This window comes from Paramisgurnus dabryanus, chromosome 15 (assembly GCF_030506205.2).
Source record: "Paramisgurnus dabryanus chromosome 15, PD_genome_1.1, whole genome shotgun sequence".
Lineage (NCBI taxonomy): Eukaryota > Metazoa > Chordata > Actinopteri > Cypriniformes > Cobitidae > Paramisgurnus > Paramisgurnus dabryanus.
In genome coordinates this window covers 33,315,977-33,331,664 of record NC_133351.1, presented here as the reverse complement: position 1 = coordinate 33,331,664, position 15,688 = coordinate 33,315,977, and the positions used below count along the sequence as shown (strand labels likewise).

The window sequence follows — 15,688 nt, the reverse complement described above, 5'->3', positions numbered from 1 at the left end:
GTTTTAAAGTGTCTTAAACCAGTCCAGCATGGGAGTCAGGCGCTCTAACAAGGAAGCTAAAGGCTATGACCCATAGCCATGGTTGGGAGTGAGGTTTATTTTACCGCACAAGCTCACACTGACTAGTTGACCTTTATCACACAAATACTGTGCCCTTTCACAACTCATGATGATCCAAAGCAGCAAGGCGACAGCTCATTCTGGCTTGACCAGATTACATCGCCTACTACAAAGATGTTACAAAATCACAAAGGAAGATGGAACTTTACAACTAAACAGAAGAATACCTGAACTGTGTGAAAGATCATAAACTGAAACAGACAAATACAGTGATCATTGTCTGGCCACGAAAAAGGACATCACAATCAGAGATGGCAGTCGGAAGAGAAGAGACTTTGTTTATTGTGCTCACAGAAAGAGAAAGAGAGAGATAGAGAGAGAGACAGAGACAGAGAGTCAGACAATGTACAAAACTAAAGTCAGATTTAACATAGATGTTTCTTATAATGTTTTACATTTATGTATTTATTTACTTTATGGTTATTTGTCTGTAATTATTTATTTATTTATAAATTGTCTTGTATTATAACCACTATATTGTATAATGCTCATATAATGGCCATGCTTTGGCTTGGCAATACTGTACGTGTCTCAGAGAGAGAGAGAGAGAGAGAGAGAGAGAGAGAGAGAGAGAGAGAGAGAGAGAGAGAGAGAGACGGCGGGTTATAACAACTTTCTCTCAGCTGTGGAAAAGACATTTGGTGTTTGATCGCGCGACAGACGAGGTAAGCTCAGATCTCTTCTACAGTTATGTAGTTATGAATGTAAGATTTGTTTGTCTCGTTTATCCTGAAATGTTTCGAGTTTGTAATCCGTTATCTGCGTTGTTAGTCATAATTTATACTGCTCAGATGGTGCTCTTCAGATGACTTTAACAAGCATGATAGTTGAACTGATAAGTGTTTAGTATTTGCTGTTGTATTTTGTGTGCAGTATGGTAACAGTTAGCCTACATTCAGTAACGTACAGTTTTAGGTTCACGCTTTACTTCAGGTCTTTAGAGACCCGGGTATGTTATTACTGCATAATTTAACGTTTATTGTTGTAATCTCCTTGATGACTATGTATCAAAATAAGTTTTTTGATGTACATTCCGGATCGAAAAGACCAAAATATGAATAAAACAATCATTCATGCTTTGAGTTAACTTAGCTTTTACGGTTTTTCATGAAATCTTTCTCTCTCTCTCTCTTTTCTCTGCGAAAATATTTTCTATAAAGCGGCTTTGCAACAATGCACGTTGTGAAAAACTTAAGTAATGAGTTTATGTTTACAAAGCTTTTTTTAAACCACTACTTCTCTTTAATACTGTCAAATAAAGCATTTCATATATACATACTAACGCGTTGTTCAGGGTAGATTGGTACCAACTATTTGTAAAATTAGTACTAAGGCACCTAATATAAAATGGGACCATTCGTTTTATATTACATCAGGCCATCTTTTAAATGATTACTGAAGCCTTTATTTGTAAGATTGTATGAAAATATCTCTTTCCATATTGCTAATGTTTCATTAAGTGCATATATATATATATAATATAGCCTCATCATCACAATATAGGCTATAACTGATACAAGTTAACAAGCATGCACCTAACTAGTTATAGCATTCTAACATTTCACACTTCCAGTGTCTTCCCCATTGCCCATCTCCCCATCCTCATTTCACATTAATTCAGTTTGGAAGCACATTTGGAAAGATCTTGGAGTGCTACATTCCTGTTGAGTCAGAGGGGTTTGAGTTTAGTGACAGAGCTGAATTACAAAAGCCCTCTGAAGCAAACTGGCAGTCTGACCACAGAGACAAACGACCTCCCGAAAGCACAAAAACATTAAACTCAGGCATGATGTGGTAAAGGGACAAAAATGTGTATGTGTGTTTGTGTGTGTGTGTGTGTGTGTGTGTGTGTGTGTGTGCGTCCCGGGTTTGGCTCATATCCTCACTGCTCTTTCTCTTTTTCTGCCATTTTAGGTCTGCACCAGGAACAGTAACAAGGAAAAGTGATATTTCACAAATCTTTCAGTTTAGCTGAAGTCTGTGAGCACCACCCTGTCAGGTGATTCATCCTGTATTTCTTTCAACAGAGTTTGCACTGACCACTTCGGAATCTGGGATCAGTTTATGGCAGTTTAGAGAAATTGTGGTTATAATATGCTGTTTAATATTTCCATATATACATTGAGATCTGTTTATGCCTAAGTGACATTTAGAAAATAGGGGAGTATAATTTTTTTATTGATATATTAACTTCAACAAGTAAGGAGCTACAAAAAACAAAAACAGTTCCCACTTTATATTAACTCTTTCCCCACCATTGACGAGTTAGCTCGCCAATTAAGAGAAAACGCTTCTCTGCCACAGACAAGTTTTTACGGTAATCTATAATTCAGTTTTTATCCACTAGGTGTCGCTCTTACCTAATTTATAAAACATTGACGCATCCACTGATTTAAAAAGAATAAAAACTCTGTGTTATGTTTTGATTATCGCTCTGAATCTGATCTCTTACAAAAGTCCTTTACAAAAAATGAAACTATCTCAGCTTTTTGTTTCAAAAAATTTATTTTTGAAGAGGTGATAAAAGAGAACAAATAAAGATAGTATAAAAAATGTATTTTCTTTCGTTTTTTGTTTGTTTGTTTAAAAGCAGAGGGTCTATTCTTTCATTTGATATATTGTATGTTATATTTATAGAAGAACATTTTCTGGAAGGCACAAAAAAATTATGGCAACTTTTTTATAAACGCTGGCGGGGGAGTTTCGTTCAGTGTAGGTCAACAGTATTATAACATGCAGTTACTTTAAATGTTGTTAGTACATGCATGTACACAATATTTAAAATATCTGTATACATTTGTGAATGTGGACCACAAAACCATTCATAAGTTGCATGGGTATATTTGTAGCAAAAGCCAAAGATACATTCTATGGGTCAAAATGATACATTTTTCTTTTATGTCATTAAGATAAGATGTTAAGATTATGTTGCATGACGATATTTTGTAAATTTCCTACCATAAATATATCAAAACTTTATTTTTGTGAGTGGGTGTAGTTGCTAAGGACTTCATTTGGACAACTTTAAATGTGGTTTCTCAATATTTTGCTGTTTTTGCACCCTCAGATTCCAGATTTTCGAATAGTTGCATTTGGGCCAAATATCGTCCTTTCCTAACACACCATACATCAATGGATGGCTTATTTATTCAGTGTATAATCTTAAAGGGTAACTCCCCTTTTTTTGGAAAATATGCTCATTTTCCAGCTCCCCTAGAGTTAAACATTTGAAGACTTTCGTTGCAAAACGAAATAACTCCGTTTTTAACATTTTTGTCAAAACATGTTTATTATTATGTTATCATTTTGTTCTATGGTGCTACTTGGCTGTATTTTTTAAGTTATGAAGGTTTAAATCAAAACAAACCAACTGAAGTTGAATTGATATTAATTGGACAAACCAAAAAAAACGATATTTCTGAAAAATAAAAAAACGGAGTTCTCTTGTTTTGCAACAAAACTCTTCATTTGATTCTTACAGTTTTGGAATCCATTCATCTGATCTCCGGATCTGGCGCTAGCACTTTTAGCATAGCGTAGCACAATCCATTGAATCTGATTAGATTAGATCATTGTGCCTAAAAATAACAAAAGAGTTTGGATTTTTTTTACCTATTTAAAACTTGACTCTTCTGTAGTTACATCGTGTTACTAAGACTGACGGAAAATTAAGTTGCAATTTTCTAGGCAGATATGGCTAGGAACTATACTCTCATTCTGGTGTAATAATCAAGGACTTTGCTGCTGTAACATGGCTGCAGGGGGCGCAATGATATTACGCAGCAGCCGAAAATAGTCCCCTTATCTTTCAATACCATGGGGACTATTTTTGTGCACTACGTAATATCATTGCTATGCTAAAAGTGGTAGTGCCAGACACAGAGATCAGCTGAATGGTAAGAATCAAATGTTTAACCCTAGGGGAGCTGGAAAATTAGCATATTTTAAAAAAAGTGTCCCTTTAATGTATTTTTTTTAAATTACCGTTATGACGGTTTTGTGATCCAGGGTCACAATTGTTCTTACATAAGTGCAAAGTCACCTAACATAAAGTGTTGCCAAAAAGCAGCTTGCAAACAGAATTTTTTTTAACATGTTATCTTCACAAGCAGAAGTTTTATCTCATCGCAAAGAAAACTCAAAAATCTAATTTTGTTATATCATTTGACCACAGGATGTTGAACCAAGAAGACATGGATTATGGAAATGCCACATATGAATACTTGGATTATTATGTTGAAGAACCCAAATCTGAAGGGTACAGTCAACGAGAAGGTCTTCATATTGCATCGGTGATCATCTACAGTCTGGCCTTTACTCTGGGTCTCATTGGGAATGGATTGGTTATCTGGGTGACCGCCTTCAAAAGCAAGAGGACCGTGAACAGCATTTGGCTTCAGAATCTGGCCATAGCCGACTTCGTGTTCGTGCTTTTTCTGCCGTTCTCTATCGACTATGTGCTACGAGACTTTCATTGGCTTTTTGGGAAGACCATGTGCAAGCTGAACTCGTTCATCTGCACAATGAACATGTACGCCAGCGTGCTTTTTCTCACCGTCCTCAGTTTGGATCGCTACATCTCGCTGGTCCACCCGAGCTGGTCGCACAAGTTCCGCACCCTCCGTCGGGCCTGGTGGGCGTGCGCGCTGATTTGGATCGTGTCGTGCTGCTTAAGCTGTCCGGCTCTAATATTCCGGGATACGATCGTACATAACAAAAAAACAGTGTGTTTCAATAACTTTCACGATTCGAACGGGCACATCGTGGCGATGAGACACATCGCCATCGTGTCTGTGCGTACAGCTGTCGGTTTCCTTCTTCCATTCACTGCCATCACCGTTAGCGGCGTGCTGCTGGCCTGTAAGATGCGCCGGTCCAATTCGGTGCGCTTCTCCAGTTTCTCACGAACCGTCTCTGCTGTGATTCTGGCGTTTTTCCTCTGTTGGGTCCCGTTTCACACCTTCAGTCTGATGGAACTGAGCATGCACCACACCAGCTACCTGCACTCGGTACTAAGGGTGGGTTTTCCTCTTGCCACCAGCCTGGCCTTCTTCAACAGCTGTGTCAACCCCATCCTCTATGTGCTGCTAACCAAGAAGGTCCGAAAGCTTGTGCAGAGGTCGTGTCTGAACTTCACTAAGACCTCGCTGAGAGAACTCAGTCAGTCATTTTCTGCTACAGAGGTCGATTCGTCGCCGCCAAGCCGTTCACCTGAAGAACCTTCTGCAAACTCATTGGTCTGACAGAATTACATGTGTCACTTTAAACTTAACTGGAATAACTTTACATTGGTTAAGGGAGCAAAGGTTTTGTAATGTATTATTCTTCACACAAACATACACCAGATTTGATCTGATTTTATATGTAATACATACAATTAATAAATCAAATAGGATATATAGTTCTTTTATAAGGGAATACATGTACTTTACTGTCAGAACATTTCTACAGCAGACAAACAATATATTAGCTTTATTTTAAACAAAAGTTTATTTACTTGCTTTGTCAATTGAAATAATAAACCTAGTTATACTGTGAATTCCTCATGTTCATTTCTTATGCGTGAAGCCATCAAGGCTGTCAGTTTTTCAGCTCAGTGATTTGTTGACCCAACACCTCATTCCACCCATGCCTCAGATCTCCATCACTTTTATTGTAATCACTTTCCCACGAGAGCTTGTGAGGTAGACGATGAAGCAGAAAGTGTCCTTTATCAGGAGGCAAGTGCTGTCCCATTTGTGTACGTCATGTTTTCCGTCAGGTCTTGGGTTCATTTAAAAACTTGCTCAAAATGAGTTTTTTTATTCAAAGGCAATTTTAATGCATAATACTGACATAAATAGGTAATTTTTTGATATTACTTAAACCACTCAAACTCAGTTAAGACGATTGACAACTTGCTCAGTTTACTTAATCCATTTGTGTTAGGATAAATTGAGTGTTTTGAGCAAGTTGAGAGTTATGAGGACATGTTATTGTTTGATGTCACTGTAAATCCTAAAAGTTATCTCAAACCATTTAAGGAAACTGGTTGCATTAAACCATTTAAGTTTTAAAACACATATATTTGAGAACTGTGAACTTAAAAAAATTAAGTCATATGCAGTTATGCACTTATATTTAAGTTCACACTACTTTAATATAAGTGCATAATTGCACATGACTCAAGTGTGTTTCACTTATGTTCACGTTGAGCAAGTTTATACCATTTTGGCATGTATGCACTTTTACTTATTGAGTAATCATGTGGAAATACTCATGCAGTAAACTTACTTGTGCTTCCTGTCAGCAACATTTATTACATATGGTAAAAAATGTTGAACAAAAGCATTTAAAGTTACTTGGCTCAACACAAATTGAATTTTTAACATGACAAATTAAGTTGAGTGAACTTAATTTTTACTTGTTAGTACAGTACCCTAGCGTATTAGTTAAACCAACAGGCTATTTTTTGAGTGTATTTTATATGAACACTTGTTCTACACAGTGTATGAATGCAGTCTTTGTGGTATATGGCTTGGGATTGTTGTCTTTTAACCAATTTTCCAAATGTTATTAAAGAAAAACTTTGCTTGCAATTGTTGCAAAAGAAAGTCTGCTTCAAGTTTAGTTCGACCCCTGCAGATTTCATGATACTCAGCAATTGTTACTAAGATTGCACCGAGTGATGTCATGATATCTCAGACCAATTTTGAGTCTAATCTTGTGTCAACCCATCATTACAATTCAAAGCACTGCTGCCCTGGATTCAATTAAACTTTGAATTCCCACAAGTTACGTCATACCATGGCTTTCGGTCATTAATCTATACTGCCCTACAAAGTCAAAGTGCAGTAACTACGCATTTGGTCAAAATTGAGATAGGGGTTGAAATGGGCTTTGTGAGATCTGTTGTGTCTTGTGACAAAGTCTCCTGGTTCAATTTTGTCCCATTTCAGAATGAAAACGTGTGTGCCAAAATTGCAGTAACATGTTTGACTGGCTAGTATAAAAAACTTTTAGGGTATTTTTCTCGATTTCAGTGTTTGCGTATTTACTGCACTTAGCCTTTGTAGGGCAGTATACATTCACACAATTCAGTGTTTCCGAGGATGCATTTACTTGTTTACATACTTTTGCAGCATAGCTTAAAACAAGATTAAAGCGATGTGTACAACAATGTACATAATGAGCATAAGGAAAAGTGTGTTTATGGATGACCTGCCACTTGACATAACAGAGGCGCCATCAAAACAAACTCACACAAACACTCTTACAAATTAAAAGGTGCTTCAAATGTTCTTCACAGGGTTGCTAGATCCGCATAACAAAAGCGGTCCATTGGCCATTCAAAATTAGTCCAAAAGCATCCCAATGTCTATTCACAGCCCACATACCAAAAACTAATAAACCAAATCCTTTTCTAAGTCAGTAGGTTTTTAGAAGAATAATTTAAGTACCATGTATGTTAAAAAGTGACCCAGAGGGGTTCTGACCAAGCAGCAATCTATATATGATATCCAAAACGTTATGGTGTGAAAGGGACATTCCACTTCAAAAAAAAAAATAAATAACCACATTCTCCAGGTCCTCTAGAGTTTAAAAGTTGATTTTTACCATTTTGGAATCCATTCAGCCGATCTCCGGGTCTGGAGCATAGCTTAGCACAATCGATTGAATCTGATTAGACCATTAGCATTGCGCTAAAAAATAGCTACGCCTGCTGCCACCATGTTACATCAGCAAAGTCCTTGATTATATGCCAGTTTGAGAGTATAGTCCTAGCCATCCCTGCATAGAAAATCGCAACTTAAAATTTTCCGTCGTTCTAAGTACACAGTGTAACTACAGAAGAGTCAAGTTTTAAATAGGGAAAATATCAAAACTCTTTGGTTATTTTTAGTGCGATGCTAATGGTCTAATCAGATTCAATGGATTGTGCTAAGCTATGCTAAAAGTGCTAGCGCCAGACCCAGAGATCGGCTGAATGGATTCTAAAATGGTAAGAATCAAATGTTTAACCCTAGGGGAGCTGGAAAATTTGCATATTTTCAAAAAAAGTGGAATGTCCCTTTAATGCATGCCAAATATTAAAAAGAGGAAGACGAATCAACCATAAAAAACACCAAGCCAAGAAATGAGGCTCATCTGCTTAAACCAATGGAAATAATAGTAAGCAAGTGCAATAAAGAGAACTTAGCTGATGAAATTAAAGATATTTGAGGAATGAGCTTTCAGTTCCCATCTCATCTGTTGATATCATCATATATGCTATAGGCTTCATGAAACAGCTGTAGATTCTGCAGACACTTCCTATAAATAAATCACATTTCCAAAAAAAACCTAGTTCTGTAGTATGATTTTAGTTCTTGAAACCTGGCACTATAGTAATGTTTTGTAATTATACATTGCTTCTATTGTTCCTCTTGAAGCATCTGCTCAAACGACTAAGGACATGTGTTTTAGTCTAAGACTAGCCTTATGCCTTGTGCGTCTGTGAAACCGGGGGTATATGTCCTGTTTATGTAAATGTAATAACAAGTTGAATTCCTATTTCTAACAAAACACATTTTTGTTCTAATCAGAAATATCCCGTCATAAGATTATGTGACACGTATCATGGTGTCTGTGTATTAGAACTGCACTATTGTACATCTTTTGTTGAGAAATGATATAGACTGATTGGTTATTATGAACCCAAACAAATAAAGGAAATGCCTGAAACTCACTGGCTTGCCTGAAGTCTGGCAACAAATTATTTTTTTCCACATTTCTGAGGAACAAGAGCGTTCTTGCTTTTAAGGAAATTATGTTGCTTGCATTCATGAAAAAAAGAAGCAAAAATTTCCCAGCAACATTAATGATAAACCGGAATGATAAAATCACTTACTGTGCCAAGATATATCCAGTATTTTATCTCCTGTACAAGGGCACCACGCAGAAGGAGACATAACGTAACCTTTAATCTGTACAACTAACTGGAATTATACTTGTTATGCGTAAGCAGAGGTTAAATGTCCCACCAAGATAAGATAATTAAACACACATTATGACTGAAAAATATTTCAACATTTCCTGAATGTCTTGCCTCATAGACTTCCATTGTAAGTGCTTTTTTTACAAACTTGGATTTAGAGAGTAGGATGTCCTGTAATTTGGAGTTTTATTTTAAATATCTGACATAGCATTTACATTAAAAACTGATTTTGTTCTAGCTCCACTTAGTGGACATTTTGGTTTTAAACAAAGCTCATTCAGATCATGTGTTTAGATTGGTACTTGTAACAGAAATCCTCATCAACCTTTTTTGTATTTTGGTTCCCAGAATGCTTTGCATGAGGCTGTTATTTAAGTTTTATTCAGTAACAGCTGCCATTAATACTGTCATTTCTACGGACATTTTTTACAGTGAACCTTTTGGTTCTTTGTGGTGAAAAAGTTTGTTAGATTATAAAAACTTTGAGTAAAAGGTTCATTGTGGAACCAAAATGGTTCTTCTACAGCATCGCTGGTATATATTAGAGAATGTTGGTGTGTGTATGACTGAAGTATTTCTGCATCTGGTTTGCACGGTTCAGGAGGTGAATGTGTAAGGCAAGAATGTCTTCAACAGGGGGTCTGTGACCCTTAAGGGGTCAGTGATGGTACTTTTGTTATGATGATGAGTGATGAACCCAAATGCAGACCGAGATGAAGAACACTTAAGACTTTATTTGTACAATAAAACAGAAAACAAAACCCACGAGGGGGCAAAACAACATAAACAAGATACTAAATGAACACTAAACTAGACAAGACTGGACTGTGACATTAAACACTAAACTTGACAAAACACTATATAACTTCACACTTGACTAGGACTAGATTAACTGAGACAGCATACTCACAGGTATTTGGAAACACAGAAACAATGCACAAGCCCAGGACAAAGAATACAAGAGGATTAAATAGGGTAACAAATCAAGAGGGGAACAGGTGATATAAATCAAACAATAATGAGGAGGATGACAAGGGAGCGGGGTAAAAGAGACAAGACACTGGGAACACGTGGTCCAGTAAATCAATACTAAGACCACGTGAACCCACACAAAACATGGGTCTGTCATGATTCTGCCACAAGACTAGATTAAATAAAGGACAAGATGGCAGAACCATGACAACTTTTAGGGGTCATACTTATTTATTATTATTATTGAATACTTTTTTGTTTTTGAAACATGAAATTTGGCATCAAACAAAAAATACAGTAATAGATTAATAAAAAACAAACAAAATAGACCCACATTAAAATCTATTAAATATAATTTAAATTTTTTAATTACTTTTAACCCAATGTTGGGACAAAAGTGACATACTGTTGGATTAAATTAACCCGGAAAATGTTTACATTTCGTCCATTTATGACCCAATGCTGGGTTGAAAATAACCCAGCATTTTTTAAAGCAGTAGTCTCCAACATGGTGCCCACGGGCACCAGGTTGCCCGCACAGAGACTGCAAGTTGCCAGCCAAAGCACATCCTATTAATAGCTTTAAGTTTGTTTAAAAAACAATGATAAACACATCAACGAGTAAAATAAAATCAACAAACGTTTTTAGTAGACTTTATCAAACTCCAGATTGTTTTATCCATTGTGGTAGCCCTTGCTTACAAAAAGGTTGGAGACCTGTTTTGGAGTAAAGGAGTGAGTTTGTATACTAAGAATGTTTATTGAAAATATTTGTAAACATCCAAGCAATATATGTAAACCCATTCATATTGCACGGATGCTGTTATAGGCTTGGTTTATGGGTCCTTGGCCTTAAAATGGATGAAGACCTCTGGTTTAGTCAAGTTTAGAGGTCAGTGTTCCTACAGAGCAGATGTCAATAACATTCCCAAACATTTCAAGCATGAAAATTTTCTCCAAATACTCACCACATATCTCTTTGGCATTTCCTCTCCCTACAGGGCCAACATAATCTCACTGGTGAAATTAAACACAGCACACAAAAGCTTTCCTTGTACATTAAACCATGATGTGTGATACGATTGCATTGTTTTATACGTTTTCCTGTTGTTTGCAGTAGCGGCCGGTAACTTCTTTTTCGAAGCTTGTCACATCATGTAGTCCGTTGTGTGGCACGTCATGTCAAAATATGTGTTTGGTGTGTCATGTTAACCATGTGCATCATGCATCTTCTCAAAATACGAGCCTGCTGTACACATCTAGGGTTTATGATAAAAGAGACTATGATGCTCATAGTTCACATGACGCACAGAATACATATTTTGACATGACGAGCACACATATTTTGAATTTGTGCCCCATGGAAGAGAAGTCACCGTTCGCCACTTGTTGTTTGTAAGATGAAAGCACAAAGTTGGAGCACATAATGAAATAAATATATAAGTGTAGATTATTGTTTAATCTGTTGAGGCTTCCTTGTTTTAACAGGAGATTAATCTTCTTATTGTCTGTCACCACAGTTTTTGAGGAGGGGATAATGTGAATATTTTTTGCAGCTGTAGCTTTAGACCCTCCCAATCATAATGAAACGGTCATAAAACCACAGGAATGTCAAAATGAGCTTCCTTACAGAACCACGGACTGACTGGAATGTTTTCAGTCTGAAGACAACAATGTGTGTGCATTGTGTGTTTTGTTGGCGAGTACAATCAAGTTTATGCTAATGCACTTTTGTATTGCATTATTTTTTTACTATATTCTGTTCCATTCTTATCAAAAGGGTATGAGAGGTTATGATGAGAGGGTATAACCATGAATATGGCATAAGCTCAAGTGCTATGTTGCTTTTATAAAACAATTATACAATTATATAAAAAATAACTATAAAAACTGTAATATAGCTCTTTAATTCATGTGTAAGCGCTGTTTTTAAGCTGTAATTTGATAAGATTCTGTTTTTAACCTCGGTAACAAAAGAGACTGTTGACAGTCTGGAGGGTGGATCACCATCACTCCCTCTCTAAAATAAATCATGTCCTTCATCAGAATCTCCTAAAATAACCATACTCAGAAAATTCACTGGTTTAGGCAGCATGTCTGTTTTGAAATCCTTGAGACTTCAGATTTATACAGATTGATTGGATGAGACACAACTTTTTGAACAGATCCTCCAGCTACAAACAGCAGTGCATGGACACATTACGAAATAAACATCAGAGATCTAAAGGATATGTGTAAACACATGAATCATGTTCAAAAGTTGAGTGACGATAAAATAAGATGTCATTAACAAAACCGACTGTCTCTAAAAGAGTATATAAGAGTAAGGGTATATTTCGATAAAAACCTAATAAAAAGTAATTGAAGTATAAAATAAATATAAAAAATGTGACTTTGTATTTTATAATGTATTTTTATACAGGAGGGACAGTGACACATTAAAGGTGGGGTGCATGATCTCTGAAAGCCAATGTTGATATTTGAAATAAACAAACACACCCCTAGCCCAATAAAATCTGGACCTTCTTTTGATAAACCCGCCCCACACATACGCAACCCAGGCAACGATGACGTTTAGTAGACACGCTCCTTACTGCTGAGTGGCTACAAGCGCGTTTTGGTAGACGGCCCGACTCTCTTTTCCGAAAATTGTGCACCCCGCCTTTAATATTCTTTGCTGTCTCATGGATGAGTACAATGTAAAAAAGTGTTTGCACTTAAGTTGTAAAGTATAATCAACTTGATTTACAAGTCATGATGAGTTGCTGTTGCTAGTACAGTTTAATTAGCTTAACTTATTTCAACTTTATTTTAAAATGGCCAAAACTGTATAAAAATTGCCATGTAGTTTTATGAACGATCATTTATTTAAACATTACATGTTCTTTAACAAACTTTAAATACAGATAGGTTGGAGGAAAGTGATTTTAAAAACAAACACATTCTTCTGAAATCAATGGCAAAAAAGAGCAGCTTCACTTTGCCACAACCTGCATGAACACAAAAGACAATCTCAAGAGACATCTCTTTAAAACTCTTGTAGGAATCTGTCACATAACACAAGATTTTACTATCATGCAGGTAGTTCCACAGCAGAGATATAAACACAGATTTGAGCAACAATACATTTCAATGCCTTCATGGTAAAATCATTACCATTGGCCCACACATTGAGGCTTTGAGAGCAGCACAAAAGCAGAAACTGAGATAATTCTCATAAAAATGAACATTCTGTCATCATTTACTCCCACTCATGTTGATGTAAACCTCTATGAGTTTCTTTATTCTCTTGAACACAAAAGATGATTTTCTTTTGGCAACCACACAGTTGACGGCATTGGATGTGTGCTTACCATCATCATCTTTAAGATTAATAATAAAATAAAAAAAAACATGAAACCCCAGATTTTTGTGTGTGTCCATGACTTACAGTATTACTGATTCAGTTAGCGTCTCGTTGTAAATAGCACACTTATTTAAATAAAAATGACACACAGCTGGCTGATTCTTTCTGAAGATGTTCCTTCCATGAGTTGCTATAAGAATCACTGTGGCTCTTCTCCAGAAATGTGTTCTGATGTGAAAATACAGAGATGATTATATGGTGTACTGTATGGAGATCATCTGATATTTCAGGAGCATTAATTGCAGCTGTCTCTGCAGCTGTGTGGTATAGTAGTCTCTCATTGTGCTAAATGATTTATATCTAACACATACTCCACTATAATGCCTTTGTAATATCTCATAATGATAATTTTCTTGTTTAAATAAACATCCATAACTTCACAGTCATAGTAAAACCTTTAAGAAGTATGATGCATGCACTCAAAAAAATGTAATGTTGGATTGTGTCAACTGGTTCTCAACAAACAATAATTTTTTTATTTTACAAAAAAGTTAATAAAAACCTAATAAACCTTAGTAGTGTCAACAAATAATAATTGAGTTAATTGTACATAATAAAATTTAATTGATGACAAAATTTGGATAATGCCATTATATAAACTATTAAATAACCCAATAACACTGAATCAATCAATCATAGTGCAGCTGTTCAATACAACTCATCATATTTGACATTAAATCTTACATTTTAAAGCATTCATTTGTTTTTGTTCTAAAAATATATCAGAACAAGTTCATTGACTCATACTTGGCCACATATTACTCACGTATACCTATTAAATGATATTTAATGGTGCTCCACTTCTAGAAAGAGGGTGCCAGAACAACAATTTCCCATAATACACTGCACCATCATCAGCCAATAAGATGCCAGTCTGTAATAGTTTTATTAATCTGTTAATTTTACGCAACAATGTTATTGAACAAAGAACAAAGAATTTTTAAGTAAAGTTGACAACACTTTAACTCAATTAAATTAAGTTTAAATTCTTAAATTGTTTTTTTAAGTAATGTTAACATGATTAAATATTAAGTAAAATTGGCAAAAGTGAAAGTAGATTTTTTTAAGTGTAAATGCACATGAATAAAATACTTCAGAATGCAGATTTGTCTTATTTACCAGTATTTTCAAAATGTTGTTAATAAACAAATTACAAATGTGAAGACAAGTGTATTTTATTTATATGTGTGCTTTGTGAAATTAAATAAGTGTGTTTACTCAATCTTTCTGAATGAAATATGTAAAATGTTACATTAATTATACACGACACATGTTTGTCTTCATTCACTTATACTCCAAAGAAAAGTGCATGCACAAAAGAATCAAAGCCAGACGTGTTTAGAAAAATATGTGTCTGAGTGAATGATGACATAATATCTGTGTGTATCTTTGTAAACATGCTGTCCAGATGCTTCATAATGAGAGTTCACTTTTACTTCTACATATACTTTGGTGTTTTAATGTGCAATCTTTTTATGCAACTTACTTTGCCTTTCAAATAGAAAATAATGTTAACCAATATTTATACTAAGACTTGCCCTATTTGATTTCCCATGAAATACTCTGTTTTAATCAGACAACTCAGTATAACGAAATTATGAACATGAATAATTCATGTTAACATTAAGATGTGTTTTCACGGACAAGGATTAGTTTAAGCCAGGACTAGGCCTTGGTTTAATTAGGAAATATATAGTTTAACAAACATGCTTTACTAAAAACATTACTTGTGTGCATTTTGAGGCAAACCAAAGGGCATTGATGTATTTTAAGATCTGTCAGTGCCAGTTGTTTTCAGTTTGGACAGCTCTTACATTTATTTTAGTTTAGGACTAGTTTAAGCCCTGTCCGGGAAACCATCCAAGTTTATAGCACGTCTGGGATTTAACCTGTTAGCCAGCACTTCTATTTTTGAGCATTTTCTGAAAAACGACAACTCCAAACTAAAACGTCTGCAGCTCTTAAACCCTATGGTCTATATTCATAATTCTGGTCTTGTTTGAAACTAGACACTTGACATATTGTTGCCTAATAGTCATAACAACTCAGAGTAGTAAAGAAACAGAGTAAAACAAGGTAAAATATACATTAAATGACTTCCGTTTTTCTTTAAATAACATTCACTTAGCAAAAAAGGTATGAAATGGTCATCTGAGACACCTGGGGACACCATATAGGTAAACTGAATGTCTGACCATGCTGTGATTCAAATTTGAGAATGATACTCCAAAAAA

General features: G+C 35.5%; 1 protein-coding gene across 1 annotated transcript; it reads left to right on the top strand.

The window, feature by feature from the left end:
- The first annotated feature begins 706 nt into the window (after positions 1–706).
- Positions 707–6,782, top strand: cmklr2 (chemerin chemokine-like receptor 2). The gene is made up of 3 exons (XM_065293174.2): positions 707–785; positions 2,035–2,119; positions 4,295–6,782. The coding sequence occupies exon 3, from the start codon at positions 4,296–4,298 to the stop codon at positions 5,361–5,363; it is 1,068 nt and encodes a 355-aa protein (XP_065149246.1). The 5' UTR covers positions 707–785; positions 2,035–2,119; position 4,295; the 3' UTR covers positions 5,364–6,782.
- The last annotated feature ends 8,906 nt before the right edge of the window (positions 6,783–15,688 follow it).